The sequence below is a fragment of the Stegodyphus dumicola genome, chromosome 12 (assembly GCF_044657685.1).
Source record: "Stegodyphus dumicola isolate Sdum_Otavi_A_Nest chromosome 12, ASM4465768v1".
Lineage (NCBI taxonomy): Eukaryota > Metazoa > Arthropoda > Arachnida > Araneae > Eresidae > Stegodyphus > Stegodyphus dumicola.
In genome coordinates this window covers 36,317,252-36,338,901 of record NC_140779.1, presented here as the reverse complement: position 1 = coordinate 36,338,901, position 21,650 = coordinate 36,317,252, and the positions used below count along the sequence as shown (strand labels likewise).

Genomic DNA, 21,650 nt, shown 5'->3' with positions numbered 1-21,650 from the left:
TGAAGGGAGGAGAAGATGATGAGAATCAATTCTCTTTGAATGACCAAGTTGATAAGTTTTAAGATGAGCCTCTCGTACCAGACGCGATCAAAGGCTTTTGCCAAGTCTAGCATAAAGAGCGCTACACTTTACTTATTGTGGAAAGCTGATCCTATGAACTCAGCAATTCTCACTAATTGTCTGGTGGTACTTAAGGTTTTACGGAAACCATATTGATCATTAGGAAGAAGATGGAAGTATGGTTCCAATCTTTTTAGAATGAGACATTCATAGATCTTTCCAAGACTTGACAGAAGACTAATTGGGCAGTATCCATCAGGTTGTGTGGTATCTTTTTCAGGTTTCGGAAGAAGAAAGATTTTAGCCTGTTTCCAAGAGTCCGGGAAGCAAGCATTTAGGATGCTAGGGAATTTACTAATTACTTAAGCATCTTATTAGTGATCTGATCACTACCAGGAGCCTTTTTGACATTAAGGTATCTAATGATGTTGATAACTTCCAAAGGAATAGTTAGTTTTTGTGAAATGTGAGCAGTGGGAGTATGCAGTCAAAAAAATACATAGTTTTCAAGCACACTTTTAAAGGTAGAGTTAATAGGATCCATATTATGCGAAAATTGATTCTCCAAATATTATTCGGCAAAAATGTCCACTTCATCTTTAAGGCAATAAGCAACTTTGTTTCCAGCATGAATTGGCCTATTATAGATATTCTTCTTATGATTTTGCAGATACTTCCAAAGAAAGCCATCATTGATGTTAAGTTTTGAAATAAATTCTTCTTTAGTCTCTTTGTTAAATTCATAAATAAGTTTTCTTGATTCTTCTTTTGAAGGTGTTTATTTCTCTTTTGAAGTTCGGGTCCCAATTTCTGTGCCACAGTTTGAGCATTCTGTTACGTTCTTTAATAACGTCCCTGATACTACGTGGAAGTCTAGAGACATTAGTTATTTGGAAGCAGAAGAGATGAAAAATGAACAACACCTTCACCGCGACTCGAACCACGGACCTCTCGAATTCGCGTCGAGCGTGCTTTCCACTACACCACGAAGGCATGCTAAGAAGGCGGGAGAAATACCTTATTGTCTGATGTGATTATTAGTGAGCGAGTTTTAATAACATAGTCAATATCTTGTTTATTGGAAAGGGATGAAATATTTGGCGGATGTTTAATTAAGATATTATGAAAGGTGATCCAACCAGTGTTGTTTTTGATGATAGAAGGATCTTTTTCTGTGATTCCAAGAGAAGGGATAACGGGAGCATGATCCGAAGTAAGCCCAGCTTCTTTGACTTCTAGAGCAATGGGCAACCAGGTGTTGGATGAGATGATGTCCAGAATATCAGATTGACTTGGGTTAGCTGGTCTGTAGGTAGATTCAGTCGGAACATGTAAGGCGATAGGATGGTTGCTGATGAAGCTGTGGAAGATGCGACCGTTGGCATTGGTCTGCCGACAGCCCCTATCGATATGTTTAGTGTTGATGTCACCAGCTAGGATGACTTCATTGTCATCAGGAGGTAAATTTGTGATGAAGTGATGAGGCGTATTGTAGATTGCACAAAAATGAAGAGTGCCATAGTTCGGAAGAACAACAGTCACCACAACACTTTCATATCTACCAATATTATTAGTAGAAACAAGGCAGGATTGTAGAGAATTTTTTACATGGGAGGCAGCAACTCCACGCCTTTGCATAAGCCTGTCGTTTCTGTACGTGCGATAATTTTGAATGAAAAATCTATCAGCTGGGATGGTTTGAGTCTCGGAGACCAAGCTGATACCTATGGCATATTCTTGTAAAAAGTCCGTGAATTCGTCAATTTTGTTAGTAATGCCAGTGATATTTAAACACAGCCTAACACAGTTTGATGAGTCTGTTCATATTATTGAATTTGCTGGACTGTTTTATTTCTGATTCTTTTGAAGATTCTTGCTGTCTGATATTTTGAGCTAGTAACTGAATGCCTGAACTTTTCAGGAAGTTAACTAAAGTATTGAGATCATCGCAGATCTTTTTTGCCTCTGTGATAAAACTAGGAATAGATCCGTTAGTGGTTTTAAGAGCGTCCGCAAAGGACTTATATATAACGAATCTGTTAGTATACATTTTAGTTTGTTCATGTTTCGAATGTTTAGGAAACATTCCGCAACCTTTAAAGGAAGCTGTATGATCAAGACAATAGTTGGCGCACTTGGTTGGTTCGTTTTTGTCTTTCGTGCACTGTCTTGAGTCATAGTTTGCACCACATTTTACACAACGAAAGTCATTGTTGGATACAGCTTGCGAATGATGAAAACTTGACACCTGAAACACTGGACTCGGCTAGTGCGTACTTTGTAAGGTTCCACTTTGATCTGCAGTCCAAGAATTTTGGTTTCCTGTGAAATTTCTCTGGATTTATCAGTCGTTGGTAGAGTTACGAGAAAAAAAGGATCTTTTTTAAAATTCATCCTTTAAATCTGCGAGATAATTCCGTGACACTAATAACATTATTAGTTTTTGTTACGAAGTTCCGTTTTAATTTCTTCAGGATCTACGTCAGGAGTAAGATGTCGAAAAACCACCTTGAGGTTCTTATCTTCAGGCAATATGAAAGAGTGATATTTGACATCTTTATCATTGAGTATACGTGTCATTTTCCTGTGGATAGTAGCATCTGTAATCTTGAATCTATTTTTCTGCATATAACCAGCGTAATCAAATTTATATGATAAGTTATAATCAGTAAATAAAATTTTTAGTTGAGCCCAATTATATTTTTTGTCATTGACATATACGGCAAGAGGTGTTTTTCTTTTTTTAGGTTGGTGAATTTGGTTTTTCTCTTTATTAGTAGATGAGCTTGGCTCAATGGAACAAGTTTCCATAGATTCTTGATCTGGATTAATTGGTGTATTCATGATATTAAATTGTGATGCATTAATAGCACGAAAGTGTCCCTTTTTTCTTTTAGCAACAGTTCTGTCAACTTTAGGTCTTTGTTCCGATTCATTACCAGAACTATCTGTGTCTTGATCAAGTGGAATCTTTTTCGTTGCACTAGCATTAGGTTTACTTGGCGAACTTTTCATTCTTTTCCGTTTGAATATTTTCCATTCACTATCAATGGAAGCAGGAGATTCATTTTGTGATTGTTCCAAAGATAATTCAATTTCTTTTTCCGCAGTGATTAATGCTTCATATACTATTTGAAGAAAATCCAATTCACGATCTTCTTTGGCTGTGATACTTTCATTATTCTTCTTTGATTTGAGCTCCTCGACGGTAGCCGCAAGTGCTTTCAGAAGAGAATCCATAATCCATTAAGCAAAAGAAATCCTAAACAAAAGGAGCCTGTGCAGATCCAACCCAAATGGATGAAAACCGACGCCGGCAACCAGATCCACTTGACGGTGTTCTGGCAGACGGATGAGCCGGCGTAACCTCACAAAGCCCTTGGCTTCCACCTAACAATAGAAGCTAGAGAGTAACTATGTGAGGTGACAATTCAAACAATAAAAAATCCAAAGAGTAAAAATCCAACCAATGGCTTTATTGTATGACATAATCTAGATGAAGGATAAAATAAGAATACTGAAGAGTGCAATTATAATGCAGGTACAAGTCCCCCATAGTGATTAGTAAAAGCCTGGGATAGCATGTGTGTGTGATTATGGCAAAACCTTGCGGACTATCTGCCTAAGGGTAGGGATGCCTTTCTAAGGAAACCTGGCTCGTATATACGTTACACATGGGGAAAACCACGAAAACGCCCATGCAGCCAGCCCGTTTGCGGGATTCGAATCCTGGACCGAACTACCAGTGTTCAGCGACTTTACCGGTCGGCCGCCTGGGATAGAGAAATGAAAACTGGTAATGAACATCCAATCACAGATCGTCAAAAGTCACGTGACTTGAGAACTAATTTTTCCGTCGCAAATGCTACTAATGCTAAATTAAAATGAAAATTTGAAGTAAATCTTGGTATCTTGAAGTAAAGAAATTAAATTTCATCAGCAAATTTCAACTGTTCTAAATGTCGAAATCATTTTATGGATGATACTCTGAGAACTTCGAATAAGATGAGCTATTTCAATGATTTTATTGATAAGCCGAAAAACTTTAGGTTCTTGAAAAATTTCTGGGATTTGTTTTTCTGATTTTAAGGTGTTTTGTATTGCTGCACTGTAGTTAGCTTTAGAAGTATTTGATGTTTTATTGATTTCTGTATTAGTTTTAAGGACAGTAGTGGCAAAATATTCTTTTGTAAGTAGTGAGTTTTGACTTCTTCGGATTTTTCAATTTTTCGTTTGTAAATTTTACACCCTCTGTAGGAACTCACGCGATTTTCTGAACAAAATAGGCATTTCGGTTTTTGATTTTCTTTTAAGAGTGCATGTATTACTACAGTGATTACCTGTACATTTACACATTTAACTTGGTTAAAACAATTAGTTTGCGAGTGTCCATACTCTTGACAGTTGTAGCATTGGATGAGCCACTTTCTGGGATGTGCTTTTCTATTATAATTTTGAAATCACACATGTTGTTAAGTCTGTGTATGCTTTCTCTAGCTTATTTTCTGTGAAGTTCCAGGAAATAAATCGAGTTTAGAATTTTTTCATTATCAATCTTCTTAGAGAATTGTCGAACCTTAATGATCGGAAAACCTCTTTTTGATAGGCTGTCTTAGATTTCTGATTAGGTAAGAGGCATATTTTTGAGAATTACTTTGATAGAAGTTTCATTATTAAGTTGGTAGGTATGGAATTGGTTTCCAGCATTTTTTAAGTTGGTAACAGTAGTTCTAAAGTCGGTAATATTTATGGTTTGCAAGTAAATTACTCGGTTTTTTCATGTCTGCTTCAATGTTTTCTTTACAGGTATCCGTACACAATTTATGAATTGACTTCCAATCTGGGTTAAGTTACGTAATTACTATAGGAGGAATTGCAGTTCTAAATAAAGTCCTGAAGTTCTAAATAAATACTGGTATTTATTTCTGCATCCATTGTTCACTGTATTAATCATTTGATCATGTTACTTCCAGAAGCATTTTGAGCATGGATTATTTAGAGGGAGAAAAAAATCAAATGAAATATTATTCATTGTTTGCACTATAAATCACAAAATATAATAATAATAAAAACCTGAAGGCCTTTCACATTTTATATTACGCCCCAAAAAAGGCGTTTTTTTTTAACATTTTGTGTGCTACCTTTATTGATTTCTCATTTAAAACACATAAAATTAAATTTAACAGCAATATCACAAAATATTTAAAAACAGCACATCCTTAGAATTTTCGATACACATTCTCGCGCGCTGGAGATAAAAATGTTTTTTTCCGTACAGTGTTGCCATTGCTCGTTTGAAATCATCGAGTTCGTTTATCAAAACTTCGTTAAAGTTTTACAAAATTTTAAATAGATAATAAAACAAATTCGAAATTGAAAATTCAGGCTTCCAAGTGCCCATGTTCGGTTGGAGAAATACGTTATTCAAAATTTGATGGCTCTAGGTATCATTGTTTCTTCACAATGCGAGAAACATTCATGCAGATTCTTTCTTATTTAGTTTCTTTAAATATAACACATGGCAATAATATTTGGTGGCAACAGTTTGGAAAGTAAATCGACTCAAAATGGGTTCATATGTGGGGTCCTAAGCCTATGTTATTAATGTCATTTCTATATGTTTATTTGTGGCAGCAAATTTATTTCTATTAGTTTTTGGAGACTTTAGAATCCTTTTCTAGTTTGCATTTATAGAAATTTGGAGCAAGAAGATAAAAATATACACAAAAAAAGGGGTCAAACTTTAACACACTATAATAAAACAAGATTATACAACTTACTAGTTTCTTTTTCCTTACAAATAAAATGACCAAGGTAGCATTTAAAACCTCAAAAGGTTATATTTTCAATTGATGTAAAATTCCACCTAGAAACAAAGGCAACAATATATGACATTTTTTAACAAAATTAGTTTTTCATTGTAGTGCATTCATGTTGATACTAGTAAAGGAATTTATTTACGATGTTTATTTGGCTTCCTGACTAATGTTTTCCCCCATTTTCACTGAAAAACGATTGACAGGGGTTCCACTAACTATACCAGCTCAACCTTTTGATTAACGCGTACCACCTAAAAAAAATTGAGAAACTTTAGTAGTACTACCACTATATTTTACGATTATTTTTCAATTTCTCAATAGATATATTAAAAAAAAATTAATTATGCCAAAAGGTTCTGCCAGCTGCACAACCTATTGGCTATTTGTATTAAATATGCACACAAAAATAGATTAAATATTGATTATCATTTTAATTATCAAAAATTTAAGTTATAATACTTGAATTCTAAAATTTAGTGCAAAATTAGGATCTGTTTAAGAGTCAATTTCTTTATGCCAGGTCTTATTTCACTTAACCGCAAATTAGGATTAGTGATGGGCAACTTCGGTACTTTCTTGTACCCGGTACAAAATACCCGTTACTCAAGTAACCGTTACTTTGAAAAGTACCGAAAACCGATTTCAAGTACCGAGTACCCAAGTAACGATTTGGAGTACCGAAGTAATGTAATACCGGAGTACCCTAGTAACGATTTGGAGTACCGAAATACGCAGCTAACGATTTTGCGCACTGAAGGAACTAAGTGCAACAATATCGCCTAATGATTCTATTAATCAGGCATGAAAGAGCAAAAAATGCAAAGGAAAAAAAAAGGAGGGACATGTATGTTTACATAAACATGTCAAGATAATTTCCGGTGTTCCATTCGATATTTTTTCTCCCCTCAAATAAGCTAAAAAAAAAAAAAATAATAATAATCGGACTGCTAGGTCAAAGTTCACCTCTCTTCCTATTGGAGGAGCGTGGCCACGTTCTGGGGGGTAAAGCATGCGTTGACAATCCTGCGTTAGGCACGTGACCTGGGTTTAGTTTTTGGCGAGATGAAAATCTGTTTTTAGAAGAGGGAAGAATTATCATAAGTGGGTCAGTTATCTTTGTTCTTTCATTAGAAAAGTTTAAAATTGCGTCTGTATTTTATGTTGATTGGCTTAGTGATCCACTAGATGCTGTGGCATTTTCTGAAGTAAGTACAGCGGGATAAAAAATGATCATATTTACGTATTTAAAAAGGATCACATGATTTACGTTGCCCAATTAAGCAAGCAAACGAAAAATATTTTTCATGATTTATGCTAAAAATATGTTGAGCAAAAGGAAGTAATCTAGTTGGTAGTTCATTCCATTCACCAATCCAACAACAGCAACTTACCAAATCAATCATTTCAGATCCACGCAGTTTTTCTCCTACAAACGATGAAAAATTAAAACATGCACAATTCGGATTGCAAATCATCTAGCGCTCCCCTCCCTTTCCCTCCTGACTATACCGACTCCAATCACAAGCGAGCAATGTCGGCGACTGTGACTCCAACTGCTACTATTCCCCCCACCTCCCACACACAACGAACGGCCTTTCGAAAAATTTCCACTATTTCACACTCGTCCTCTCGCGCACACAAAGGCAATTAATTATACTACCTCAAACTCTAGTCTCGGTGACGAACGGAACGGAAGTTTCCCCCTTTCACGTTTGCCATTCCATGCCCTATTTCAAGGTCATTCATGGACACAAGGAGCGCATATCACCATTTCGCAAATACAACCAGATACTACTGTCCTCGTACCAAAACCGAAGTGAGCTGAACCCTCATCGATCCTCCAGTAACGAATACCGAAATATCGGAGAGACGCATATTTTCGTTACAAAGTAGCGAATACCGAAAAGCACCCGTTTCGGTATAGAAGTAACGAATACCGAAAAGTACCCATTTCGGTACAGAAGTAACGAATACCGAAAAGTACCCGTTTCGGTACAGAAGTAACGAATACCGAAAAGTACCGATTTCGGTACTGAAGTAACAGGTACTTGGATGTACCGATTTTCAGTACCCGTTACAAAATACCCGGTTCGGTAGTACCGACTCATCACTAATTAATATCCACTTTTAATATTGTAGTGTGTTTATTTTTCAAATACAGTAGAACTCCAATTATCCGAATCAATTGGGACCGGACCTATTCGGATAATTGGATTTTTTTTAAAGAAAAGGTCTGCGTACACTTTAATTAAATACTGTATGATGCCTGCACTTAAAATTTCTTAGCCAGCCGTTACTTGTTTTAAAGGATGAACAACCAAGCTTCTGAGCTAATACCTTAGCTTTTTCACAAAGAATCGGACCGGAGATTGGGTTTTACATAGAACGTTGCTGCAAAAACCACTTGAAAACCATATCCTCTAAATTTTTGTTTGGTGCTGCCTTCATTGATTTTCTTGAAGAATTTCCATTTTCGTTTTCAAGCAGTGACATGAAGTTTAATTGTAGGTTTGCTCCTTTTAATGTCTGAAATCCTTGATTGTCCAAAACTACGTTTCTGTCTTAATTTTTTCTTAAATTCGGAAAGCGATTTGGATAGTCGGAGTTCGGATAATTGGAGTTGTACTGTATAACATAGAAAAAAAAAATTTTAGTTCACACAACTCAGTTCTGAAAAAAAGCAATAAAAATTTTAATAGCTTTATTTGAAATACCTTTAAATTCTTTTTTTCGTTTCAGCCAAAAGTTAAGAAATGTTTTTGAAATCTTCCGTTAGAGTTCGATCACACGAAATTTCTATCAATTGTTCTTTTTGTTCAAGAGATCAAATTTCAGATACAATTGAACAAAATGAATTTCTAACCTAATTCCTTTTTCATAATCCTCGGGAAAATATATGTTGAAATTATTTTTCAATGAAAAATAATAATTTTTAATGTCAGATACTAATTATTCTTTTATTTTCCGTTAGAAAACTTTCTAAAAGTGGTAAAAAGCTTAAAATATTATTTATTATCCAATTCTTTAATTACTAGCTCAAGTTTTTCTATCATTGCATTTATTTTATCTCTAATGGTAAACAAATTAACACTTTGTCCTTGTAATCCTAAATTTAATTAATTTATCTTTCCAAAAATATCAGCTAAATAATTCACTAAATAAACATTTTTGCAATTAAAATTTTGAATGAGAGAGAAAAATTTGAATCGAAATTTATATACAAAAAATCTGATGTGTACTCCACATGACTTACTTGTACGGAATATTAAATTATACACATTTTTTCTTGCATTTTATTTAAACTTATTAGATTGAATTAAACCTACTTCGCCGACAGCGCATAAACCACAATAGAATAAATGCATTTTTTAAAATTCACTTTGTTTACCATAGCGACACTCTGGCGCTAGGTTTACTTAACAGCATTATATTTCATTCATATTATAACTCAGAATGTACAAAATGTATATTATTTAAAGAATTATCTAATTGTTGCCACATGTTCTATTCAAATACTATAATAAAACTAGAACTATGTATAAAAGAAATTAAGCAAACAAAACAAAAAAGAAACAGTTTTCACAGACAATTGAGTATTTCTCACTTAATTAATTCAGTTCTCACTTCGCGAGAAGGCAAAAATACATGAAAACTCAAAATATCTATATTAAAAATTACAAAGTAAATCTCAAACGCTTATTTCCTCGAAAAAATTCCAGAAAGAATTAAGCATGATTTAATTGGCAATAATAAATGAATGCGTTATCTTTGTTGTTGCGAAGCTAAGTTTCTCCAGATTGGCAACAAATCCACTAGTCTCCTGTTTCAAATGTAAACATCAATGGCCGCCATTAAAAACAGGTTTAGCGGCAATTAAACAACTTTAAAATTGCTGATAATTCTAAAAATATTGCACACAGATTTACTAAAGGCATAAAATCCTTAACCGGAAGATAAAAACAGCATAATTCAATCATTTTTAAAGAAAAAAATGTACAATTTACAAACATATAAGAGTAAAGAAACTGAGATCACCGAGTCGGGTAATAGAGTAGATATATATATATAAATATATTTATATACATTTGGTGTGGCCGATTGCAACCAAAATACGAGGTGCACATTACATGTTATAGCAGTCCTATATACAAAATTTCAACGTTCTGAGGCTACTCGTTTTTGAGTTATGCGAGATACGTACGTACATACGTTCGTACAGACGCCACGAAAAACTGTCTTCAGAATTAATTTTAAAGCAGTTTTATAATTTTTTTGAAGGAAAAGAGTATTTTATTCTGTCCTTACGTACAGATATCATGCAAAAACATTGTTAAATTGCATTCGATAGCCGTCAAAATGGATATTTTCGTTGAAATATGCTGCCTGAATCTTTTCGCGATTACAATACTTCCTTTTTACTTCGTACAAGGAAGTAAAAAGGAGAGATTTAAAACTTTGCCTCTAGATAACCACCTACGGAACGTAACAAACATGTTTTCTGTTCACTGCCCATCTCATGCCATGAAATCATAAACATTCTTGAATTTAAAGCTCGGAATTGAAGCTGAATAATGTTTGCATAATCCGAGTTAAAAAAAAAAAAGCATTTATTTTACATATTTTTAAAGAAAGAACGTTCTGAAAAACATGTTTCTTCATCTGCACAATCTAAAACGATGTTCTCACTTCTAAACATTACAGCATCTACCTTGGCACACATCAGAAAAGAACAAATTGAAGTATTACAGAAGAGCTGTTGCCATATAAGAAAAGAAATATAGTTACAAAACTCACGAGGCAATGCTTTATGCAATAATAAAACAAAAAACACTTTCGAAAAATTAATAATAATAATAAATTCTTAATTTTAAAATAAACAAGTAAAAATATTGTCTTGATTATGCAACACTCAGATTTATACAAAATTAACAATTTTCAGGTTTTTGGGGATTGTTTTGAATAAATTTAGTTTCATTCGTGACTTTATTTGGGAAATAACAACATTTTCCTGTTAAAGACTGAACTTCTCTACTGCATACGGCAATGCACTTATTCCAAGGAATACCCTTCTCAGATATAAAACTGTCAATTACTTTGAAATTTTCATTTGCAGTTGTTCTATCATGAAGAGATTCATAAAATAAATATCTTCTTCAGAAACATATATAGGCTATTAATTGAACAAAGTTCGTTATATCAGTACTTTCATACAATTGCAATGCGAAATACTTACTACGTTTTATTTTTTGGATGATTGTCTCTTTTATGGAATTTGCCATTTCATGAATTTGTCGATTTACTGTATCATTTGATAACGGAATATTATTAAGTTCATCAGCCGCTTTTTCGTTGAATAATGTTAAAATGATATCTTTAGCTGCTGCTAATATAAGGTTTTCTCCAAAAGTGTGAGCCTGCCCAGTCTTAGGCTTACTAGGTAACTAGCTTCCAAAGCTTTTTCATTTGAAATAACAAAACCTTTCATTACTTAATTTAGAAGTCAATGAACAAGATAAGATTCTTATATTATTCTTGATTACAAGATAAGATTTATTTGCTCTTTGGCAGCTGAGGATGATGATTCGGTTAAACCATCGAAACTAGTCCTGTGAAAATCTGCAAATATAACGCTGATTTTTGCTGACTTCTAAATTAATATTTGTTTAACGTGTTATTTTTACCTACCTTTCACTACTTGTTTACTATTATTGAACTCCAATAATTTCCTCTTAAAATATTCTAAAGATTTATCCTTTAAACTGGCACGCTGAGATTTAAGATGTCTTTTAAGAAATGATGCTTTCATACTTTGATTGGAAAACAGTTCACCGCAAACAACAAATTGAGGTTGAGGGTCCATTTCATCGCGATTCCAAGTAAGCCCCAAATGATAAATAACTTCCATTATAATTTCTATGAAAACAATTTTTCTTTTCAATATTCTTAGTGATAGTAGCTTGTCCTGGATCCACCACTTTTCCACTTAGTCAATCCTAGCCATTTTTCCATTTTGAAAAATCTAGATTTGTTTTATTATTTTTTCACAAATATTTAAATGCACAATATATTAAGAGTTCTTCAAAAACAAATGACGATAGTCTCAAATCGTGCAGGAAAAAGAGAAATACAAAGCAACAAGACAAAATACCTGCTGTTAGAGACAGCAAATTGAGGTAAAAAAAATGATTCTAATTGAAAATGCCCGGAAATGGTGGCGACATAAAATGTAGACATGCTAATAATTCGATCAACCCTAAAAGAATTAATGAGATGTTAGTATCTTTTTATAGGAACTTACTTCCCCCCTATTTAAGACAGCATCCATTTCTATTAATACTTTTAAAACATCATTGGTGACAAATTTTGTTTTGTCTATGGTTAAAAGAATATTTGTGAAAATAAAAATGGATTATTTTGCTAGTCTATAAGCGGCTATTGAATTTAAACAAAGGTCAGATCGCATGAATTTATGAGTGTTATAGTAGAAACTTAGAACTGGATTTTGAGATATTTGGTATTTAATTTTTGAATGTAATTTGGTAAAAAATAATTTGTATTTTCGTGTACCACTTATTTTTCTCTTGCGTACCACCGGTTGAGAATTGTTGGTCTATACAAATATCATGAATCCCATTTATATTGCATTTTATATGAGTAAGTCTTGTGTAAAAAATTACATTCATCTATCTTAATAACAAGAGAAGTAAATGTAAGAATTGGAGTCCTCAATTATAAAATGAAATGATTCTATACTGAGGTGCTTAATATATGGTGAGAAAAACATCTTTTATTAATTAAAAAATAATGCAAATTTTCATAATTGTCAATTGTACATACTATTACTTTAAATTACACTAATTAAGTATTATTCAAAATTGATTTAAATTATTAAGAAGCTTTTAAATCATTCAGTCACTTAAATAGTTATGATTTGAACTATAAGGTCTTTAATTAATATCATGTTGAATAAGAGCACTTTGCTAGTTAGAAGATAGATACATTTCTTGCAGTGGTAACATTTGATCAAGTCATGTAGATGATGAATATATGATATTGAAGTATAAGAGTTTAAAAATTTTGGAAAGACTCCATTAAAGATGTCTCCAGTGACACTTAAAATAGCATATAAATTTTCTTTTAAAAACTTTTTGAAGGAAAGCCTCACTAAATGCTTATTAATTATTGTGGAATACAATAAGAATTAAAAAAATATGGTTTGAAATTATATCTAGCAAATCCTGAATATGATCAATAAGCATATTCTTTCAGCTCTCAGGATTAAATTGTTTCACTAATGCTAATAATTGAGGTTTTTGCTATTTCTAATTTTGGTTGGTATGTATTTTTATTTTCAGGATGAAAGATCATCCAGAATATCCATTTCATGCTCCCTATTGAAGTTCTTGTTCTGTGTCCTTTTATATTTCAACCACCAAATAAATATTTTGAAGTAGAAAATTTTGCTGTAAACATTTCTGAAAATTATTCATTTATATACGCACAAGTTACATTTTTGATTGCATCATATGAAAATATTAGCTGAAAATGTATTAAAATCATCATTGTAATACATCACTTGAATATTCTTGGATATAAAGCTATCAAGCTACTGCCTAACATACAAGAATGACCACTATTTAATTTACCTAAATTTTCTCAGCAATACAAATTTCAAATAGACTGGTGTTAATTAAAAGACTTTTCACAATTGGTGAATTATCTCCAAAAACGACTAAAAAGATTTTATTGAAATTTGACACAAATATAAATTGATATATTAAAAAAATTACATGCCTACAAACAAAATGAGACAGAAACAGATTGTTATGTAAGGTTCATTTAGTATAGGAAGGTTTAAAGCAGAGATTTATGATCAAAGGAAAGAAGGCTAATATTGGATTATGATCCCTTCTAATACTCGTATGGTTCTAACAATGTAAGTTCTTACTAGAAATCGGAAAGTTAACGAGGCCTTGGGGCAGTGCTGTTTTCAGGGCTTGGAAGAGTCTGGGAGGAAGAAGACTAGTTGTGATTGTTCTCCCAAGAGTGTTCCAGATATGTTCCATAGGGTTTAGGTCTGGAATTTTGGCTGCTCTATCCATCTGGCCACACTGAATTTCCATTCACCAGATTGCACAACAATTATACACAACAAATTGAGAAAAGAGTTAAAAGGTAACAAAAAATTTTGGGAGAATGGAGGGGTAAAAGCACTGAATACAAAATGGCAGTAATGAAAATATAATGGGATAAACTGTTTTGGAAAAGTCTTGTAGATTGCAAATAAGAAAGCCATTTCTATGGTTAAATTTACTCTTATTGCTTATTTGTTGTAGCATGAAAGATATTAACTACAAGAGTTTTTAAACCTATATGTGTAAACAAATTCATATTTAACTAATTAAAGTGACTTTACTAAAAATGAAAATTAGTAATGCCAAAATTCTGCTAAAATACTTCATAGTTTTTTATACTAATAATTAAAAAAAATATGTATAATCACCTCAAATTATTAATTTACTGTTAATGCACGGTAACCACTTATTAAGTTAATGCAGCAAAAAGTAAAAAGTTAAATAAAAGAATTCTGATTTTTTCCCCCACCCTGCTCAATGATATTATGCTTGTATATTTCTATCTGAATCTGCAGGAAAGAATTGACTCCCAACTCCACTTTTGATAGATTTGTGTTCAGGGATCTTTTCTATTAAAAAAAATCATTCTTTGCATTGGAGTAAAAGCCATTTGAGTAGCCATAAAAAATCATTTTTACTAGCACTGGAGCTATACAAAGGCATTTATATTTTGTTCAACTATGCAAAAAAAAAAAAAAAAAAAAAAAAACAGCATAGTATGTTCAAAATACAGCTGCATGGTAATAAATTAGAATTATTATGAATATTTAAGACAAATACAAAAATACAAAATAAGAAAAAAAAAAAAAAAAAAAATAGATGCATGAATCATGAAAACAAAATACACATAATCAAAATAATTTAATCGAGTTATCAAACAATGATATGTACAATTTACATATTAATATACTGAAATATAAATAAAACTGAGCAATTTTGAAAATAAATTTTATTTCAGATTTCATAAATAATACAAAAATATAAAAATATCTGATAAAAATATATCATTTACATATATACAAAAATAACATTAAAAATATCTAATACTATAAATTTCCTTTTTCCTTCTGCCTTTCAAATTCTATAACCTGGAAAATAAAAATACATTTTTTAAAAACTTATATTTAATACATAATTAAAAAGACCAGAGATCCTCAACTTACTAAAAGTGCTTTTTAAAGGTATATATTTGTCCACTCTTAAAAATCTGACTAAATAACCAATTTGTGTTTTTGATATACTGTTAAACTATACATATATATGGAAGATGAAAAAATATGAAAGCAAACTTCTAATTTTAATTAGGTATAACCTCTTTTATTTTTCATTTAATTTGGGGACTTCATCTTGCTGTCTTAGAAACAGCACCATAAGTCTACACTGAGTCATTCAAATTAATCATGCGATCTTAGGTAACCCTTAATGCAGATATCTCTTGCCCAATCAAAGTAATTTGTAAACCAAAACCGTTTATGGCTCCTCCCTTCTTTCTCTGAAGTATTGTGACACTCTCTCTTTTCTCACTTATGCTTTCATCTTGTTAAAACACTTTTGCAATCGTCTATATTTTCTGCTGTCGCTATAGTATACCAACAGACCCAAGGCTATGAAATTTGGTACACTGCGAAAACAAAAATGGGACAGTTTTATATCTCCCATTCTACTGAGCCGATTGACGAAATTCAATTTGCGTTTTTCATGTCTCGAAAGCGCAACTTGATATGTATTAGATTTATACACAGCATTGTTCTAATGTAAGTATTTTGACACAAAATTGGACTTTTTCTGAAATCACATGCCAGTTTGTTTCCATATTTCGATTCTACGACTCAAATTACGCCAAACTACCAAGTTTTGTAAAAACTGCACGAGTAGGTTTAAAAAATTAGCTCTCAAAATTTTAGCTCAGTGTTAATTGAGTTTGGTATATATTGATTAATCTCTCTGTTTTAATTAAGCTTATTCGATTCTTGCTCTCACATTTCGAAATTCAGGTTCATTCCTAATAAACCCAGTTTTATGATTTAATTTTAAAATTCATTTAAAAATAATTTTTATAAATTTTTCAAAAAAAAAAAAAAATTGAATTATAAGCTATAACATTTTTACCATCATCTTAAAATTGACGTATTTCTATGCATGCCTGCAAAAAATTACAATTTTTTATTCAAAATTTCTGAAGATATACAGGAATTTATATATTGGCATGTTTTGAAATTTGGCATATTTGTTGAAAGCGATAAAACATCAGATGTGGTTTAGACACTTTGCTAATAAAATGATTTGGAAGTAGAAACGATGTGAATTTTTTTCTGCTCATACACAATGCAAAAAGGTAGGAACGAGGTGCCTTTTTTTTCCACTCCCGCATAATAGAAGAGAAAGGAAAATTGGTTGCCATATATTAAGAAGTTCATTAAGTGACTCATTCTTGGTCAAGCTGAAAAAATTTCGAAAAGATAAGTTTTTGAATTTCTCTTTAAATTTCACACCAAATTTTACAAAATTTAATATCTGGGCATAATTTGTGTCGTAGAATCGAAATATGGAAAAAATTGGTATGTTATTTCTGAAAAAGTCCGAATTTGTGTCAAAATACCTATGTTAGAACAATGCTATATATATATATATTATATATATATAATATATATCCTAAGTCGAGCTTTCGAGACATGAAAAATGCAATTTGAATCTTGTTAATCGGCCCAGTAGAACGGGAGATATAGAATTGTCTTTTTTTTTTTTTTACTTCCCACAGTGTACTTGCTCATGTAACCTTATTTTTTGAGCAAAACTTAGTATTCTTGAGATCTTTCATGGTACATTATGTAAGATACTATAATTTACATATAATTTCACTAAAATTATTTTACATATATATAAAATGTAATAATAATAATTTAACTTTATACTTGCTTTTTTACATACATGTTTGTTAAAATGTAATAATAATATTGTAATAATAAATGTAATAATAAATAATAATATTGTAATAATAAATAATAAATGTAATAATAAATAATAATATTGGCCCCTTCCTAAGGACAGAACCTCTAAGGCAGGACAATCCTTATACAGGAAGCCATATTTACAACAAAAGAAATCAATAACTTAACAATAAATAGAAACAAATCAAACACTAAATCAATAAATAAGTGCATCAATTTACAAATACATATATACTTAGGACCATGGTTTTCCGAATATAAGACACTTTTGAATATGGAGCGAGTTCCAGAGAGCTCAGTATTGATTTGTTGTAGGACTATAGCTCAAAATGTCCTGCCAGGTAGGTTTCTTATTTGAAAACGCATTTAGATCAGTTATGGTTTTTGTTACTGTCTTCCAAACTGGTCTTTCCTGACTTTGTCACTCTGCTTCAGTGTGGGTCTGCTTCAGATGGTGTTGAAATTGTAATTTGATGAGTGACTGGATTAACCAGCTTATATTTCACTTCAACCCTGTGACAATATTGGCAGCTTTCTGGGGAGGATCTTCTAGAACAGGTGTCAGCGTTTCAAGTGATGTTCCTTTCCGATAACAGACAGTGATGTCACGAGACAGTGATTGCAGTCTCTATATTCATCCAACTGTTTGGTCTTCGGGATTCCGGAAATTTAAGAGCTAGGTCAAAGATGCACGATCTGTGCGCGGCAGGAATTTCCTGCCACAAAGGTAATGGTCCTACAGATTTAACTATGGTGAGCAACTCTTTTTCTGGTGACACAGTAATTTCTCTCTTGGTGAGCTTAAGTGTTCTGTTCTGATTCTGTTGCCAATATTTTAACTGAAACTTGCTATAGTCTTTTAAACACTTGTCTCCAAAGTGCAGCTCGATTGTGCTGGATAAAGCTTCAAAGTCAACCTCTGGTTTTGGGGCAGATTCTGAAGGGATATACACAGCAACTCCTTTCAGTAAAGTGGTAGGCCTTAGTTTTGGAATCCCGTATACAGAACTGTACACGTTGCAACGAGGTCTTTCCACCACATGTGGATAGCTTTAGAAAGGGTTGAGAAGATAAAAGATAAGGGTTAAAAGTCGTCAGAATAGTCACTATGGATTTCTTCCAGTTCCTTGGCCACAGCAGAAACCTTGCCACCAATTTGATGTCTGACAGAAGAAATAAGTCTTTCTTTGATTTGTTGTTCTCTTTCTTTGATTTGTTATTTGATAGCAGAAACTCTTTCTTTGATTTGTTGTTATACAGCAGAAACAACTCTTGCTTCGATTTTTTCAGCTTTAATTTCAACTCTTTTTCTTGTGTCTATTCTAACTTTTTTTTGTTGTGTCTATTCTGCATTCCATAGCTTTAAATTTGTTTTCTGTTGACCTGCTTCAGTCTTTTCTTGAAGTGACTTTATGGTCCCTTCCATCTCTTCTTTAACAGATTTGATGACCCCTTCCATCTTTTCTTGGATGGCAGCTAAGGATGTTACCATATGTCTTAGTTTCTCCTCCCTCACTATTGTCACTGACATTCAGTCCCACTTGACACCAAAATTTCTATGTGCATACGGTTTCACAATAGATTGAATGCATACAGAACCAATGGCAGCTTGATGAAATTTATTTTTCCAAAAGAAACACTTCACAGTTCTGGAATTTTTCACCGTAATCAGTAATTACCTCTTCAAACTATTAAAAGCATTACACAACTCCATATGAAAAGCCTCAAATGTGTAAGCTTGTACAATCTCTCATTGCCCTGTGCTCAACTCTGAACTGAACTCAGAACTGATGTTCTCTCCGGTTTTATATAGTTTTACCTCACCTGGCAAGAAATTTCCAGCACCTTCAATTTCTCAAAATTGCTGGAAGGTATATATAATTACAGTTACAGTTACATAGGGATCGAATTAAAATATTGGCAAATTTGGCAACTAATATGGACATATTATCAGACATACATATCACTGCATGCATTTCTTCAACATCTCAGGACAGCACCTCAGTTGATACTGTTTCGATTAAGACACATCAAGATTTAAAACCTTTTCATTCTGTAGGTGAATCAAATAGCAATACTGGAATTGCTATCAACAAAACTGAATTTTTTAATGATGCTATTATAAAATATAATATAAAAGAAACACACAGTTTCATACAAAATCAACTTTCAGTTACTCTACCTTTTTAAAAATCAATGAAATTTTCATATGTGATATAGAAGCAAATGAAAGTGATTTTTCATTTGGTTATTTTGATGGAAATAATCAAAATACTTAATCTTCTTTTTGAGATAATGCCTCCATTTTGTTATATTTATGGTGTTCTTTTATGAAAAATTTTTAATAGTTTTTATTTGTTTAATGAAATGAAATAAAATCTGTGATTGTTTGGATATTTTTGTTGTGTTTGTGGGAAGCCAAAAATTTTAATTTTCTAAAATTCATTATTTTAAAGAATTTTTAAGGAAAATATGCTAAAATTTTAAAATTATTTTCTAACAACTATCTGACTGTTCCTTTTATAATGTGGCAAAAATTAGAACAACTGGATTACAAATATTATTCATGCAAATTTTTTTTTTTTCCGAAAGTGAGGCTTAACAGCATGATTTGCATGCAACCACAAGACAATGCATCCTGTTAGCATACTATCTCGACACAGTAGTTTGGTGACTGAGTCGCTTGTCTCGAAAGGATTAAATTTTTATTAAATTAAATAAACTTGATTTTTTAAATATAATTAATTTATTTCAATATCATTTAAAATCTTTGACAGTATAATTTCCTCTAAGCCTAGTCTTACTTTTTTTTAAGCCATTTTCCTTAAAGTGCTCATATATTAAAGTTACATATTAACAACAATCTTTTTCAAAACTGAATGGTAGAAAACATCAAATGAAAATTAAAATAACAGTTTCATGGAAATCCTTTTGTTCCACAAGATCTGAAGGTTGTGACATGAATACTGACAGCTCTTCAATATTCGAAAGGCATTTCAAAACTGATAGATAAGAATATACATGGAAATATACGATAAGACTGTACTTTTTGGGAGTGGGGGGGTACTTTTTTGAGATTCTCATCAATTTTATTTTCAAGCTCTGATGCCCAGATTGCCATGCTATTTATGTTAGTAAAGCTGAATAATAAAGAATATACAAAAGAGATATTAGATTCATCTTGAAACTGTGAATTAGTATACAGTGATAGACAATTTAATGCAAATTCTAAAGCTGCTCATAGATTTTAGAAAGGATAAAAATTTAGAACACAACAGTAAATTTTAAAATCGCTAGAGAAGGAAGGAAGGAAGGAAAATGAATTGTCAAAAACTGCTGCATGTTTCAGCAAAATATATCAACAGCAAACCTTGTGTTATAATTTGTCTTTTGCTTTTCTTCAAATTAGGAAGTTTTGATATTTCTCCTCACTTGAAATGTCCTGACTTACAAAGCTAAATTTGAAACACCTTTGAATTTTGCAGATATATATATAAATTTCTCATTTCCAGAACTTTTAATTCAAGTAACTATTTCTAGAAATTTACTTTCTGCTGCAGCTTCTAAGATAAAATAATTGTACAGCAATCATAAGAATAGTATATTGCTTGAAAAAGTCATTACAATCACTATTTTTTACTACATTAATTTGTTTTTAAGCTATTGCACTTTGTATATCTGTATGATTTTCCATGAAAATAATAATAATAATAATAATAATGAAAGTTTAGTTTTTTTACATTTTATGACCTATTTATAAAATGTAAATCAAAAGATAAAATTCTAATAAAAAATTAGTAATTATGAAAAAGTTAATCCAGAAATGTAAACATATTTTAGAAAGTATACAAAGTAATTAAAGCTGTCATTCTTTATAGCAAACATACTACATAATATATAACAACTTCCTTTTAGTTTTTCAATAAAAGCTTAGTTAAAAAACATCTGCAATTATAAGAAGTAAAAATATTTCATTTTTTGGTGTTTATAAATCATTGCAGCAGCAAACATGCATTTGAAACTTTTAAAGTCTCAAAAGCCTGTCGGCAATGTCATGCAATAATATTATGGTGTTTAATTTTTCACCATGTTTTCCCCTCATATTGTTTTCATAACAATTCCCTCTGATAATTTTGCTACAATTCTTCAACAAAAATCCTTATTTTCCTTTATGTAGAAGTGATTTAATTTTCCATTTCTGATCATTTTCATTCATAATATTGCAATTTTCATGCAATATTAATTATGATCACCTCAGGCTTATTGGATAGAAAATGTATCTACGAAAAATATTATCATAAAATCATATCTTACACATTCTTTACATACAGTTTAAAATTAAACATAATGCAAAATTTATTTTTATTTTCCTAAGGTACTTTCTTAATATACTGATGCAGACCATTTTATTTTTTAATCAATATTATTTTACCTTATTTATAATTTATTTTATATACAATTTTATATACAATATTTATATACAATATTTTATATACAATAAAGAATGTACATTTCACATATATCAGTGCAAAATAATATTAAAATAAATATACTACATAAAATGCAGTTATTTCAATGTCATTGACCACATAAAATGTAGCAAATTCTCACAACTCAATGACTATATTTATGAAGAAAAATTTCTTCATAGCAAGCTAATATTTTTGTATGCTTTACTTTGTAGTTAC

The 21,650-nt window shown here is 31.6% G+C and overlaps 2 protein-coding genes across 5 annotated transcripts in view; one reads left to right on the top strand and one right to left on the bottom strand.

Annotated features, from left to right (window-relative positions):
• The window catches only part of LOC118179905 (1,5-anhydro-D-fructose reductase-like), a 77,505-nt gene extending 64,168 nt beyond the window's left edge, over window positions 1-13,337 (top strand). For 2 of the 3 annotated variants that reach the window (XM_085827617.1, XM_085827616.1), the window contains one exon: window positions 13,235-13,337. In XM_085827617.1, coding sequence (XP_085683743.1) covers window positions 13,235-13,277 — 43 coding nt within the window. In that variant the 3' untranslated portion in view covers window positions 13,278-13,337. Of the gene's footprint in view, window positions 1-4,866; window positions 4,976-13,234 lie in introns of all 3 variants that reach the window. The other variant, XR_015044383.1, reaches the window with a different exon arrangement.
• Window positions 13,338-14,827: 1,490 nt separating this feature from the next.
• Window positions 14,828-21,650, bottom strand: part of LOC118205678 (mdm2-binding protein-like) — a 156,665-nt gene continuing 149,842 nt past the window's right edge. For both annotated transcript variants that reach the window (XM_035377972.2, XM_085827615.1), the window contains one exon: window positions 14,828-15,102. In XM_035377972.2, coding sequence (XP_035233863.2) covers window positions 15,061-15,102 — 42 coding nt within the window. In that variant the 3' untranslated portion in view covers window positions 14,828-15,060. The remainder of the gene's footprint in view (window positions 15,103-21,650) is intronic.